This window comes from Vombatus ursinus, unplaced genomic scaffold, assembly GCF_900497805.2.
Source record: "Vombatus ursinus unplaced genomic scaffold, bare-nosed wombat genome assembly UNPS02014942.1, whole genome shotgun sequence".
Lineage (NCBI taxonomy): Eukaryota > Metazoa > Chordata > Mammalia > Diprotodontia > Vombatidae > Vombatus > Vombatus ursinus.
Window position 1 is genome coordinate 8,930,884 of NW_020954720.1, and position 15,879 is coordinate 8,946,762.

General features: G+C 35.1%; 1 protein-coding gene across 1 annotated transcript in view; it reads left to right on the plus strand.

Moving 5' to 3' along the window:
* The window catches only part of KLF12 (Kruppel like factor 12), a 290,638-nt gene that overhangs the window by 262,133 nt on the left and 12,626 nt on the right, over positions 1-15,879 (plus strand). The window contains exon 4 of the mRNA XM_027844571.1: positions 2,032-2,189. Coding sequence (XP_027700372.1) covers positions 2,032-2,189 — 158 coding nt within the window. The remainder of the gene's footprint in view (positions 1-2,031; positions 2,190-15,879) is intronic.

Consider the following 15,879-nt stretch of genomic DNA (forward strand, 5'->3'; position numbering starts at 1 on the left):
ACCTGAACTGATCAGAGACAAGTTAAATAAGTGGTTATTTGTTTGTTTTTTCCCCTTTTACTTCCTTCTGATACAAAAAAAAAAATTGGCTACTGTTTTTTTTTTCCATTTCTTAAAGAAAAGCAGAAGCATTAAGATCTTAGTTGATGGTGTATATATTGAGTGTGACATTGTATATAATGTGATATTACTGAGAGAGCCCTTAAGATCAAAGTTTGACTACCCGCAATTTGAACAGAGGATAAAATACCACTCCCAGATCCTCAAGGTAAATGCTGAGTTTTCATCCCCCTTCTTTTTAAAACAACTACATAGCTCCTCCTAAATCATAGGTCAGATATTTCTTCCTCATTCCAACTATTCTGTCAGTTTTCCCAACAGTCTGGTAGGCTGAATTTATTGAACGTCAGTTCTTTTTTCCAGCCCTTTAAAGATAGTCATACAACAACGAGATAGACTCAGATGGACAGGGGAGGGAGGGGAGAGAGGGAGGAAGGGAGGGAGGAGAGGTATCTTCCACATTTACATCTCAATCAGATCATCCTAGGATTTGCAACAGTACATGTTAATCAATTATCTGGCATTACAGCCTAATCCTGTTTTTCTACTGATGCATTAAAATTAAACAGCCTTCAATTCAGGCTTGTATTTCATAGTTTCTGCTGTTTTCCCCCCAGAAAATAGTACAAATAATCTTTAAATAAAATGTGCTGTACTCCGCACCACTGACTTGAAAAGTTAAATGTCAAGTAGTCTTTTTTTTAATTCATAATAGAAATAGCTTGTCTCATGAGTCACAATATTAATATACCAAGGGAGTTTCCTACAAGCTGACCTAACTTGCTTTGAAGTTTGTATTTATATTTAAACTTTCTTGTACATTTTCTTTACCTCTATCTCCATTACCTCTAGTTTGCCCTGCGTAGACCTTGTGTGTGCAAAATTGTTGGCATGTTGCCTTGCAGTTAAAATGTGAATTCCTTGGGGGCAGGGGTTGTTCTTGCCTTTCTTTCTATCCTCAGCATTTTGCACATGGTGAAGTCTTAATAAAAGCTTGTTGACTTGACTCCTCACATGTATTTCACATCTACGTGCTGCCTATTATATGTAGCCGTGTTGTTATCTTCTCCAGCATGTCTAAAGCTAGAAAGGTTTCTGGAAATATGTTAAAATGATCAAAAACACAAATGTGTAAATCAAACAGCTATGAAGTTTTTTTGGTCATCATAGTTCACTCTGCTACTTACTAGACTTTATTAAAATAATATAGAGCAGTGGTGTCAAACCCTAATAGAAACAGGGGCCACTGTAGATCCCTACCAAACGTCTATTGACTTTACAACTAAGTAAAATGTGTTATTACCTATGTTTTGTTGTGTTTTTGTTTATTTTGTTAAGCATTTCCCATTTACATTCTAATTTGGTTCAGGTTCTACTTGGTTTGTTGTGGGCCACATGTTTGACATCTGATTATAGAGTATTGAAAAGATATTGGGTCATGGCACTAGGGACTGAGGCCATCAAATCCAACTTTTTTAGATAAGGAAACTGAGGCCCAGGGAGGTTACATAACTTGTCCCAGACCACATAGGTAAGGAAAAGGAAGCATCAGAGGTGGGCTCCATAGTCAGTGTGCTTTTCCCCACATCGTACCACCTTTCTAATAAGAGTAATATCAGTGTGTTTAGTGTACAACTTTCTCCTTTGGAGAGTTTCTATTTTTTTTTTTTTACTTTTTTTTCTATTTTTTAAATTAGTTAATTAATTGATTGATTTTTAGTTTTCAACATTCACTTCAACAAGATTTTGAGTTCCAAATCTTCTCCTCATCGGAGAGTTCCTATTTTAAAAGTAGGTCTTATGACATATCTTGAAGAAGAAGTATGTGCAATCCGTTGACCTTGGAAATTAAAGGAACACAGACCTCTAGTCTGTATGCCACTTTCACAGATGAAGAGCTTAAGCATTCACAGTGTTAGATTGTTGTGACGATTTTTCCCAATTTTTCACTACCTCATTTCTATCTTCCAGTTCAATTTCACCCTTCAGTATTGAGAGCACAAGACGCCAGAGACGGTCTGAGTCTCCAGACTCCAGGAAACGGCGTATCCACAGATGCGATTTTGAGGGATGCAACAAAGTGTATACGAAGAGTTCTCACTTGAAGGCCCATCGGAGGACGCACACAGGTCAGAACCTAATGGGAGTCACACACAGGAATTTGTTTTTGGAATTAGCACAAATGAGGACAGGCATAGCAGAATCTGAGACCAGAAAGTTTATGTGCAACGATGATACAATATACTCACACTAATGATGCAACTGCAATCTGTTTTAGTCATTCCTTCTCTGTGTTGAGAAAATGCTTTGGTTTTTTTAAGCAGAATTGGACAACTTATGAAGCATTTCATAAGAGCATTTAGAACTAACTCAAGAAATGACCTGAATTTCTTTTTTTTACCAATTAATTATTATGACGTTTATCATGATTATATCAACATTAATCAATATATGTTGAAAATAATTTTAAATTATTCTTAAATATCATCCCCATTGAACAACCCTTTTCTCACCTCCCAACTTAAAAAAACAAAACAAAACACTGTATGTTGTTACTAGCTTAAATGTACCTTCATGTGAGACCCTCACAATAGCTCTGCCAAACAGATGAACAGGGATAAGTAACCTCATTTCGTAGCCTAAGAAAATGATACATTAGTAATACAGTGGATTGGAAATAGTCACAAAGGCTTCTATAATTTTTCTTCACATTTTTCCAGAATTCTACTTTACTGACATTGTTTTCCTTTTCCTAACTTTCTTTTTTCTCTTTTTTGTTTTCGGTCCTTTGGTCCTTATCTTTGTGTTTACTTAGTCTCATTAGTTTGACTGCTAAGATCTCTCCTTCACTTTATCCTCCCCACCCCATACCTATGTATGCATTTCTACTTTGCATTTATGTGGTACAATAAAAAGAGTGTCAGATTTGAGTTAGTGGACCTGAATTTGAATCGTAGCTCTGTCTATGCAAGCTCTGTCACCTTGGACAAGTCACTTAACCTTTTGGGGCCCCAGTTCCTTCCTATTTAAAAAGCAGAGATTGTACTAAATGACTTCTAATGTAGTTTCTAATTCTAAATCTATGATCCACTAAAAGTATACTTTGTGAATCTAGGCATATGGTAATGAGATTATATTCCAAAGTTGTTGATCAGTTAAATCCTAGTCATTGGTTTTGGAGCCAAGAGATAGTGGTTTCCTCTTTGGTTATTATCCTAAACTCTGAATAGATGAAACATATCCTCAAATGCTATTTATTGTTAACATACGCACAAGGTATATAACATTCAGGGAAAACAAACAGGCTTTTTCCTTACCCATCCCCCAGAATGTCTTTTATAAGCTAAAACAGATTATGTCAACTTACATAAATGTCACTGGGCAGACAGATTGAGAAATATATAGTTTTGAGTGCATTCTATCTAGCAAGGACAAGTTTCACAATTCAGTGAATTCATATTTTCTACAGAGAAAAGTTTCCCATATTTTACTTTTTTTTTCCACATGTGCACTTTGTACAGAGCTTAATACCAAATGGGCTAGTGCATGAGAAAAGAAAATAATTAATTCACTTCTACCCAGTTTGAAAAGGTTTTGTTGAGGTCTATAGTGGTTTGGGTATGTGAATCTGTTACAGAAATTGTTTTGAATTACATTTTTGTCATCCAGAATATTACTTATCCATACTAGGTTTATATCACCAGCAGATTTGACAATCATACCTTCTTTATCCTCATCCAAACTGCTAATAAAAATGTTATTTAGGTAAATGTCAAGGGTCAGCCTCAGCAACAAGCTGCGAGGCACCTACTTTAGGACTGACGTCAATAACAATAATAGTGTCTCAATTTTATTTGATGCTGTAATAAAAAGTATTTTATACACAATATCTAATTTGATCCTTGCCACCTTAGTAGATAGTATTTAATATAATTCCACAAGCACTTATTAACAGTCATTGTATACCAGGTATTAGCCTAGGTTCTGGAGATACAAAAATAAAAATGTCCCCAATGAGTTTAACTACTTGAGGGGAAATAAAATCCATACAGATAATTAAATATGACCTATTTGCAAAGTAATTTCGGAACCATCAGGAAAGCACTCATGTAGAAGGTGGCAGGTGAGAGCTGAGCTTTGACGGAAGGTAAGTATTTTTTGAGAAATAAATGTAGAGGGAGAATATCCTGGGAATAAGGAGCAGTTTGTACAGAAAGTTGGGAGATGAAATGTCATATGTAAGAAACGGCAAATAGGCCAATTTGTCTAGAACCTAGAGGGCAAGAGAAGGAAATGTTAGAAATCAGTCTGAAAACATACTATTTCTAATCAATTTGCAAATGTTTATTAAGCACCTACTTTGTGTCTGGCACTGTGCTAAGCCTGGAGGATACAAGAACAAAAATGAAACAGTGCATCCCTATAAGAAGCTTACATACCTTTATACTGCATTCTTTCCTCCATTTTGCTTTGTACTTAGTCTTTATAGAGTCAGGCTTTGCCTCTTGTTAGGTTAAATGTGGAAAAAAAAAAGGAAAGGTACTCATTCTTTCCTCAGGTCCCATTCTTGGAATGTGGACATTACTGGTGTGGTCCAGACACTTTCTACCCACACTGGGCATGACCTACTCTGTGGTCACCACCCACTACTCCACTCCCACATAGTGATTTGTCTATGCCTTGTATACAGGATGCATTTTCTATGCATAGTAGGAAATAATGGAACCCACCTTCCTACCAGTAAGCAGTGACAGTGACTCCAATGACTTACTTTCACCTAGGACAAAAAGTACGCTTCAGGAATCATGCATTCTGCATCTTCCTCATATCTTGGTGTTCCTGAACCTGACAGCTTCAAGTCAAGAGGCTGTATTCCAGCCATAAAACTTCAACTCCCAGTATATGATTTCCACTGGTTAATTTCCAAATGAGAAAACTGAGAATTAAAGAAATTTAATAGAAAGATTTGGAGGCATTATAGGGGTAGCACTTAAGGTGCTGGTCCTTAGAAAAAGGAAACCTCAATTCACATACTGGCTGTATGACCCTGGGGAATTCACTTATCCTCTCAGGGATCTCTAACAACATTTTAAGACTCTTAAGTTGTGAAACAAGTGCTAATCTACATTGATGGAGAGAGTTTCATCATCTAGAGTTCCTTGTACCAATGAAATCATAAGCCAACCAAAATAAAAATAAAATCTCACATAATTGATCTTGTCAGAGATAAAATTTGAACCCAGGTCTCTGATTTAATATATAGTCCACTATCCCTCAAAATATACTTCAGGTAGAGTGTTTCAATGAGTTGCAAATTTACCTAACTATATCATTATACACCAGTATATCTCTTTTGTAAAAAGATACGAGACTTTGCAAAATGCCTTGCTGAAATCAAGGTATCATTTCTTCCTTCTTTCCTTCATTAAATGAATATATTGATCACATAATCAGTAATGTGCATTCTTCTGATCTCAATCCAGTGACCTTATAAAGAATGGAAATGAAATTGGCTTAATATGACTTGCCCTTAGGAAACCCATACAGGCTCTCTAGGATGAAGTACAAAGTTTCAGGGTGTAGCAGTCATTCAATTTCAATTCTATATGACTAAAACTATCTTTGTAAAGTCCCTGAGTTCAAATGTTCTGGATGTCGATGACATCATTAGCTATTTATTGGTATAAGTGCTAGTTTATATTAAATTTATTAAATATCTTCTTAGGCCTTGCCTTTGCTTAAAGCAGTTTGAACAGATTACTTATCTTTGATCAATAGTAATTAATGGCCTAGTTTCAGATAATGTTAAAATGAATTATGAAAGTCATGCATGCTACATGAGGTAAGCATATTTTAATAGGAGCCTTTCTTTTTAAATCACATTTTTCAAACATTTTAACGTTTCAGCACTTAATCTCTTTGTATATTATCAGTACCTCATCAGTCTCCTGTTTATTTGGGCAGGCTTTCAAATTTAAGGTGAATCAAACATGTTGGTAGGAATGTGAAAAGGAAGCTTTTTAAAAATAGATTTTTGCTGGGGAATTTTGAATTAACAAAAAAAAGTTAGAGATTGCAGTTCTTTTATATTTAAAAACAATAAATCATGTTTCATAGACATAGGGTATAGCAAGTTATGTTATGATTTGGCCACATAGCAAGTTATGTTTTGATTTGGCCACATTGTATGCATATAGTGGGAAATACTATGTATATTTTCTATAGCTGTTAAATTAACAATATTTTCTAGTCTGATTTGTGCATATTTCCCCTTTTTAAAAGGAAAAAATGATTTAGAACATTAATTTAAACCTTTTCCTATTTCCGGTGAATGCTACTTGTTTTTCTTGCTCTTAGCCTGTCAACCTAAGTGACTGAACTAAGGATTACATAATTGCTGAGATTTTAATTTTAGAAGGAAAAACTTCTAGGAGTGCTCTGTGGTCAATAGTGTGTTTTATTGGTAAGAAGGATGCCACCATAATTGTTTGTTTTAATACCTTTCCAAAGAAATCACATTCAGCCTTCAATAGCTGTAAAACCCACTAGATGGTGTACCAAAACAAGAGATTCAAGAAACCTGAGGCTGAGGTTAGGAAAACAGTGAAGCAGGGACCTCTGGTGGTCAAAATCGCATGGCATGAAAACACATTTTGAGTCATCGGAGATCATCGCAGCTTAAGGATGAGTAAATAAATAGGCAAGAAATAAAACAGAAAAATAGCAATTAGGAAATATGAAAATGTGAAGTCCTCAAAGATATTAAATCATCATATAGTACGAATTGCCATCGCAGTCTTATTAAGCATCTATGATAAATTAACATTAGGACTTCCTCAGGCTAGTTTAACCAATACAGTCTGATTTTTTGAGAGTTCTTTAATTGAAAACTGTACTCCTGTAGATTTTTGAAATGATTATCCTTTCAAAACTACACACTAGTAGCGCCATATTTAGCTGATATTGTCAACAGTGAGCTGACTGGGAAAGCACAATGTGGTATATTTGAAACGAGGATTTAGAAACTCTGGTTTTGAGTCCTGGCTCAGAAACTAGCTTTGTAACTATACACAAATCATGCATCTCTGAACCTCAGTTCCATCATCTGTAAAATGGGGATAATAATACTTGTGCTTCGTACATCCAAATGGTTGGTGTAAGGAAAAACTTTGCATGTAATAAAGTGCTATCGGCAATGTGAACTGAGCTGCTTACATGTGAATTTGTCAGATAAGTTTTTTTTCTTTCTCTCAAAATCAAATATAAAATCCCTACTTTGGCATTTTAAAGCCTTTCACGACTTGGACTCAGTTTACTTTCCTAGTCTTAATACACATATACTTCCCTTCATGCATACTATATTCTAGCTAATCTGACTTTCTGGTTGTTCCTCACAAATGACGCTCTATTTCCTGCTTTCAGGTCTTTATACCAACTGTCCTCCATACCTGGAATGTACTGCTTCCTCAAATGTATTTCTCAGAATCACCGTTCTCTTTCAAGATGTCAGTTTACTTCTTACATGAGAACTTTTCTAACCCCCCCTCACTGCTACTTTCTTACCCCAAAATTTTCTCCCCTTCTCTCTCTATAGTTGGATAAATACTTATTGGTATCTCTGTTTTTTCTCTTATATACCTATATAAAGAAATCTCCCCCAGCTAGAATATAAGCTCTGTGACATCAGGAATTGTTTTTGCCCTTTCCTTTGTGTCCCTAGCATAGTGCTGGCGTATTAATAAAATGCTTGTTGGCGGATTAATTGAAATGTACTATATACTACCCTGCTTTCTTAGTCAGAGAGCACTGAACATAATTTTGAACTGTTCTTAATGAATCAGGATCATCATTATGACTAATACAAAATGATGTCAAGGTCTATAATAACTTCTCCCAGTACACTATTAGTTTTGTAAAGGTTTGGGTTTTTTTTGTTTTTTTGTTTTTAGCATATCACGCTTATCAAATATTTAGCTGCCTATAAGCTTTTCTGCCTGCTTTTTTTCATAGTTCTTCTATTTCAGTCCTTTTTTGTCGTTCTTCATTATTCTATATAGTTCCCCAAGTGAGATCTTCAGGGTGCCTCCATGTCTCTCCTATGCAGTCAAGTGCATGTGATTTGTGAGAATGGAGTCACTCAGAAGCCATTTTTGTTCATTTCTGTATTCCTAACTATGTTCCAGATGCATAATGTTTGACTTCTACCTAAGAGAGGCTGCATTATTTCACATGTATCCATAGTTAGCTGGACTCAGTTTGTATCTATCAGAGCTCCTATCTGGGCCATTTCAGTAGATAGAGCGTGGAATCAAGGTCATGCATTTGATTTCTGTGAGGGCTAATTTACATTGCACAGAGAAAAAGGTATGTCCCATAGCCACTGACTACACCCTTAAATCCTGGCCAACAATCTCACAACTGTGAGCCATTAATAGTAAAGTGCTCTGGGCAAAAATTTGGATGATTTAGAATGAATCTGTCATGACTGTATTCTATCAGCATTGATTTTTAAAATCCTGCTAAGTCAGAATCTGTCGATTTAGAATTGCTGCTCATTCAGACAAGACCTGAAATTACCTTTCTTTAGTAAACCAAACTGTAAACTAAAAGCATCAGAAAAATTCCAGAGAGAAAATTCAGATGCTTAAGGCAACAAACTATTTTAAAGAAACTAAGGATCCATTTATATTTGAATAAATCAAATGTTAATTACTCATCATGTTGATTTCATTTATAAAGAAAGTTTTTCTTAGAATTTCTGCCATTTAACACTTGATTAGCATCATTTTGGTCATGACACATGGTGTAAGATGTAGGGCTGTATATACCTATAACAATTCTGTCATACAGACTACAAGAATTCTGTCTATCCTTTTGCCCCAATTACTTCAAATTACTTGAAATTTACTATATTAGAAAAACAATTCAAAGAACAGGACTTCTTCATTATGGAAGCAGTAGCATCACCTTGGTATGGAAGGAAGCACTTTTTATGGCAATTCTTAATATCTTTTATTATTAACTTTCTTACTTTAGAATGACATTTAATTTAAAATTATCTTAGGGGTGACAGAATAGTCAGATTTATACAAATTCTTATCAAAGAGCTCAAGTGTGATTAAATTTTTTTTAAAATAAAAATCATGTTTGGTTTTGTTGTTTTGGTTTTTTTTGCCCCCAAATATTGACCTACCACATGGAAGAATATGATCTTCTAAAAGAGCAGAGTAATTGTTACCGAGTCAAATAAATGAATAACTAAATTTAGTTTAGAAAGGTTTTGTATCAGCCCATAAATCTTCCATGACAGTGAAAAGGTTTTTAAAACATGCTTTCATGTGATATCATAAACAGTCTTTCCCCTTTACCTGCATTTGCTTGTGGCTTTATTTTTGCTATAAAACTAAAAAATCCGTGGTCTTAAGGAGGATAGAAACAAGGTAGCAGTATCTTTAACCTTTGTGCCTTTTTATTCTCTTAGCATTAGTATTACTTAAACCTAAGACTGTTAGAAAACCAACTCTAAGTTACTGATTGTCAATATATTTCGTGAATCAATAAAGGTAACGAAGGGTCTTTCTATGTTTGAATAAAGATATTATAATCTTTCTTGTACATACAGATAAAACGACGATGCTTTTAAAATTTAAAGCACTGTAGGTCATAGTAAAAAAAAGTCAACACAAGTCTTTATAACTCAGAACTAAAGAAGAGTTATCATGGAAGTGTTTTCTTTAAATCACTTGATAATCCATATTCATTTAAGTAACAAAAAATTGAATCATGTTTAAAATTCACTTAGAAAAAAAGGCAAATATTTGTTTTCATATGAAAAATTTAAATAGCACCAATTTTAAATAAAAATCTCCCATGGTAACATTTAAAAGAAAACAATCTATTACAATTATAGAGTTATAGAAAGGTTAGAACAGAAGTGCATGTCTTTTTTTCCACCTCATAAAATGGAAATGTTACTTTTTTGGTTGATTTTCAACAGAAACATTGCTAATGTCACAGTACTTTCAAATATAAAACTGGAAAAAATGAGAATCTAAATACTGTGCCTTGAACATCTTACTTTTTTTTAAACTTAATTTCCATATGAAATCACTTATCTTCTTTAGGCAGATCATTTAATGTCTCTGAGCTTCACTTCACTTATCTATAAAGTGATAGAGTTGGTCTAGAAGATCTCTAAGACCTCTTTCTAATCTAGCATTGTCTGATTCATTACCTCTGGTTCTTTGGTTAGCCAATCTTCAAAATGGCATACATCTCAAGGGACAAGCCCTCACCATTCTTACTTGATTGTATTGTTGTAGATGTGAAGATATGTCTGAAAAAGAAATATTGATGCAAGTAGTGAAGTCAAGCTATTTTAAGGCCAGAAATAATTTAACCAGACATCTTGGCTTATTAAGGCAGTGATGCTGGCTACTAAAGTGCATGGAGAAAGAAAGAAAGGAAAGAAGGAAGGAAGACAATTGTAATAGATGTTTGGGTCATGTCTGTGTTTGCTGTTTAAAAAAAAAAACCTGTCAAATTGTTTATTTGACCAAATTACCTCATCGTTTAAGGGAACATACTGTTAAATTAGATCAGAAAGGTCATTTCAGTAACATTCTGTTGACATGGCCTTAAGTCAGAATTGGCTTTTGGTCTCCTGAAAATTATAGTAAGTAGGGAATCCATTATTAACTTTCTACCTTTTTAGGCTCCTGTGGCACAAACAGAAAAAAAAAATCTTGTTATTAATATAACAGAAAGTAGGAGACCAGATAAAAATCTCTATACAGGTTTTTCTTCATATGCAGATGCCATTACTCAGGTGAAATAGATTGTTACAGCAAATACCTCAAACCTCCAGTATAATGAAGCTCATTTGTCAGTGTCCAGGGCTCTGTAACTTTATGAAAGTTAAACAGGAACAACTGTGCATTTCAGAAATGTCCTTCTGAACCCAAGAAAATGCCTGTATTTCCTGTTGCCAAAGGCGCTCCTTTTCATTTGCTTGGGAGCACAATAAAAAGAGGTCTGGTGAGAACTAGGGTGTTTTGTTTAGCACAAGCTTTTCTCCAGCTTCACATTCCTCTTCTGTGGGTTGCTCCATACATTATTTTAATATGAAAGGGCACCTGTCATTAGGCTCAGTACAAATTTGCCTTTCAGCATTTCAGATGCTGACATAGGAGGCACCTGAAAAAGTTATTTTTGCTCTCTGGATTTTGGAAATCCATTCAATACCTAGTGTTTTCTTTAGACTTTATTATACCTTCTGCTTGGTAAATGTCATAGAAGTACATTTACTGGCTCTTAATCCTTTTCTTTAACCAAGATTGAAAGACAGTCACTCTGGTGATAAATCTGTTTGTTTATTAACTATTTTAAGTAAAAACCTGACTTAAGTTATCGTTTTCCCAGGGCATGGTTTGTTGGAATTGCATTTAAATGATACATATGTATATATACACACTCAGATATAGAAGTGGTATGAACCCTAACTGTAGAATACAAAAAAAAAGGTCTAGATCTTCTAAAAAAGAATTCTCTTCTTTTACTGCTTTCTCCTGTAAGATTTTTTATTTTATTACCCAATGTCCCATTCTGCAAGTCCCTGCTCCCCACTCAGAAATGTATTAATTTAAGTATTTATGGCTGCACAGTGCTTGTTGATTTGATTTACTGGAAGTATTATTATCTTTACTCTTTTACATTTGAGGAAATTAAGGCTCATAGATTTATAGTAACTTAGCCATGGTCATATAACTGTTTGGTTTCAGAGATCAGATTCAAGTCTCGGTCTTTCTTACTCCGAGTCCAACAATCTATTCTCCAATGTTACACCCCCACCCCTCCAAATTGTTCAATATGTAAGAAAAGGACAGATTATCCCAATTTAGACTGGCAACTTTCCTTTTTCAAAGGATCATCCCAAGGACCACAATTTGTTTTCAAAATGTAATTCATTTGAGTATTCAACCACAGAAACTTAAAACTATTAATCTTAACAATTTTGTGATTCCTATGCACATGAAAGATTATCTAAGCTCCTCTAATTCTATGAAAACTTGTAAGTCTTTAAAGGAATTTTAAATTCAGAAATGTTAAGATTCTTGCTGTAACATTTTGAAAGCACATTTTCCTGTTAAGATGTTGCAGGCTTACTCAAGAATAAAATAAAGTCTTGACTTGTTTTGTTAAATTGTGCAACATTTTTTTAAAAAAATTACTTATGCATTTAACACAGGATAGGAAGGTTCTCATTTCAAAAACGACTAACTTAACTATAGAGAGTAGTAAGCATGGCCTAGGAGATAGAGGACTGGCTTGACATCAAGACCTATGTTCAAGACAAACTAGCCATTCAACCATTGGCAAGTGAGTCATTTATTATCTTGGAGCCCTTGGGCCACTCTCTAACACTGTGTTATACATTGAGCACACTTCCTGGCAGTGTCTAGTAAAAGCTTGCTGTATTGAATTGAACTATATTGGTGGAGGCAGTTTCTCCACCAAGAGTTTAATGCATTAGAAATTACAGTTCAGAACAAACACCACCATCCCCCCCAAGAAAAAACCCCAAGACCTCAAATACAGTTACAATTGAAAATACCATATATATTTCAATCCCATCTTCCGACCCTAAATTGCTTTTTAAAAAAATCACACAATTAATGCTTTGGGGGCTATTTTTAAAAGATTCAGTAGTGGCTAAATTTATTTCTTGCCTTTAAAGCTAGAGTCCCTAGGGATATTGGTAGGGAAACTTATTTATCATTTGCCATACATTATAGTATTTTCATAAACAGTATAAGAAAGAAAGTGATAGATAATCTTCTGATTGTGGCATAATTTTAAATTTTTTTTAAAAAATCCTATGTAATCCAGGCTTTGACAGATGTGTGCATCTGTAGCTGGGGGGTGGGGGGGTAGATGGGGGAGCAAGAAGAGAGAGATATTCTGGTTTTTGTTTGTAGTGTGCAGATTTCCTCAGAAGAAGCTGTACTTTAAAAACAAAAGCCACATTTTAAAAGCTATTTTAAATGCATTGGGGAGGTAGTCTATAACTCCCCCTTCAAAACTGAATGGAAATGGTGTTTAATATCTCCATTGTTCAGCCCAGCACATAACAGCTGCAGACATTAGAAACAGTCCCTGATGAGGCATCTGACGACTTTTACTGTCCAGCCAGTTCTTTCCATAGGAAAAAAAATTCATGGAAAATCCACCTACCACTGACTTGGTTGAATTAAATTTGGGTTACAGTTTTCTGACATGCTTTCCTTTTTTGGGTTGAAATAATGTCTGTTCTTCATTATATCCCTTTTCTGGTCATCTTCAGATATGTCTCTTTATCTCACAGAAGCTACATTATTAGTTTTTATTCACATTACCATCATGAGTTAAATTAAAATTATTGCCTTCATTTTATTTATTTATAATATTGTAGCCCTTGTGATTAAATTGCTTCAGGTCACAAGCACAAATTTTAGCCTAACATTAAACAGCAGAAAATAAATTACAGCAGCTAACACATGTTTAAAAAAAAAAAAAAACTACCTTGCCCAAGAATTGACTGTTTTAAAAGATGTGTTGCCCACTATTGGTTTAGAGCTGTAGCCAGGATTTTATTAGGTCTAAGGAAAATACAAATTACATCAAGGAAAATATGTCACCTCCCATTCAAAGTAGAACTGAGAATTGTGGTCTCATCTTACTTTAGCTTAATTCAGTAGATCCCTAGGTCTCATTCATGAAAATATATACCTCCATTGGTATAGCTTGTAACCATTTACATCCTGTAATCAGTTGTAATTCTTAGCCATATTTTCCCGTAAAACTTTCATAGAGGATTCACACTACACAGTGGAGGCCTTCCTCTGATTTTTTTCATGTTTAATGGATATTAGTAAGAAATTAGGTCTCTCCATCTGTCATGCCTCACTTTTGTTATTGTGGCTAACCTACCGCAGTTTCATGTCCTTGATTTTATAATGTATGACATTTCCACAATACAAGTCATTATTGGTAACATGTACCTACCAAGCATCTCTTCATTTCCCTTTGAGTCACTTACAGTTTGGATTGTCTTGAGATGATAATATTTTAAGATTGTCATGGAGCTGCTAGGTGGTGCAGTGGATAGAGCACTGGGCTTAGAATCAGGAAGACTCATCTTCCTGAGTTCAAATCTGGCCTCAGACATTTACTAGATGTGTGTGACCCTGGGCAAGTCATTTAACTCTGTTTGCCTCAGTTTCCTCATCTGTAAAATGAGCTGGAGAAGGAAATGGCAATCTACTCCAGTATCTTTGCCAGGAAAACCCCAAATGGGGTCAAATGGAGTCAAATACTGTGGAAATGACTGAACAAGATTTTCAGCCAATTAATGTGACTAAGAAAATACTGACATTAAAAAGATGGACTTTCCTAGTACCAAGAAGCTTAATTTCATTGAAAGCACTGTAGAATATAATTTCCCTAATGCCATCCGGCTTGATGTTTTCCCCATAATCAATTCCAAGCCTCACTTATTATCCATCTACAATGCTTATCCAAGGTATAGGAACTTCTGGACCAAATTAATGGCTCTATAGTTGCGTGTCATAATGTGGACAGTAAGCATCATCCATTTGTAGTTTACTAGATGGAATCACAGAACCAAAGAATTTGAGAGTTGGAAAGGACCTCAGTAGCTATATAGTTCAACTCCAGAAAAAATCCCCACTCTAACATGCCCAAAAAATGATCTTCTGACTTCTGCGTGAAGAACTCCAAGGATCCCAAGATCATAGATTCAGAACTGAAAAGAGTCTTTGAAGCTACCAAGTGCGACTCTTTCATTTTACAGATGAAAAAATAAGCACAGAGAAGTTAAATAACTTGCCCAGGGTCACACAGCTTTGCAAGTTCCTGAAGTGGCCTTTCAGCCTGGGTCTTCTTGACTCCAAGTCCAACATTCTATCCACTCTTCCCCACCATCTTTCATGGAAGATTTTCCCACTTTTGTACTGCTCTAATGATAAAGAAGTTTCTTCCGACGTCGAGCTTCTTTTCAGCTTCCATTTTTTTGGTCTGGTTTAGCCTGAACAGAAGTCTAATCCCTTCTCCATCCAAATGCCTTTAAAATACTTGACCACAATGCTGTCATCTCCACTGAGGCTTCTTCCCTCAGTCAATTCTCATATATCATGGACTCAGAGTTCTCCACCGTCCTATCCTGTTTGCCCTATGCTGGACACCCTCCAGTTTATCTACATCCTTCTTAAAATGTAGTGCCCAGAACTGACCACAATACTCCAAATGAGATCTGATGAGGGCAGGGTACAGTGCAACTATCACCTCCAGATTCCTGGAAACTGTATTCCTCCTAATGCAGGCTCAAATAACTTTGGCTACCACATGACACTTATACCCTTTACTACTTTTCCTTCAGAACCTATATTGATCTGCCCAATCCTTCTAAGTACCTACTTTTTGATTCTGGAAGTGTCTCCTATCTCTAAATAGGTAAGCCATAAGTGAATCCTAGATATCAAATTGTCCCTGTTTGTTATCATCACTACTAATAATAAGCTTTACTAATACCCTTTGTTTTTACATTACCTTCATTTAATCACTTTCACCTACCCTTCCCAGTGAGTCTATTCCTTATAAGAGCCAGTAAAAGAAAGAAAGAAAAAACACATTTAAGCACAACTAACCAATTTATTTCCTGAATCAGACAGTATATGCAGTGTCTCAAATCCATAGCACCCACCTCTGTAAAGAAGGGAGTGTGGAGTGAATTTTAATTACTTCTAGGATCTTTGGGGTTTT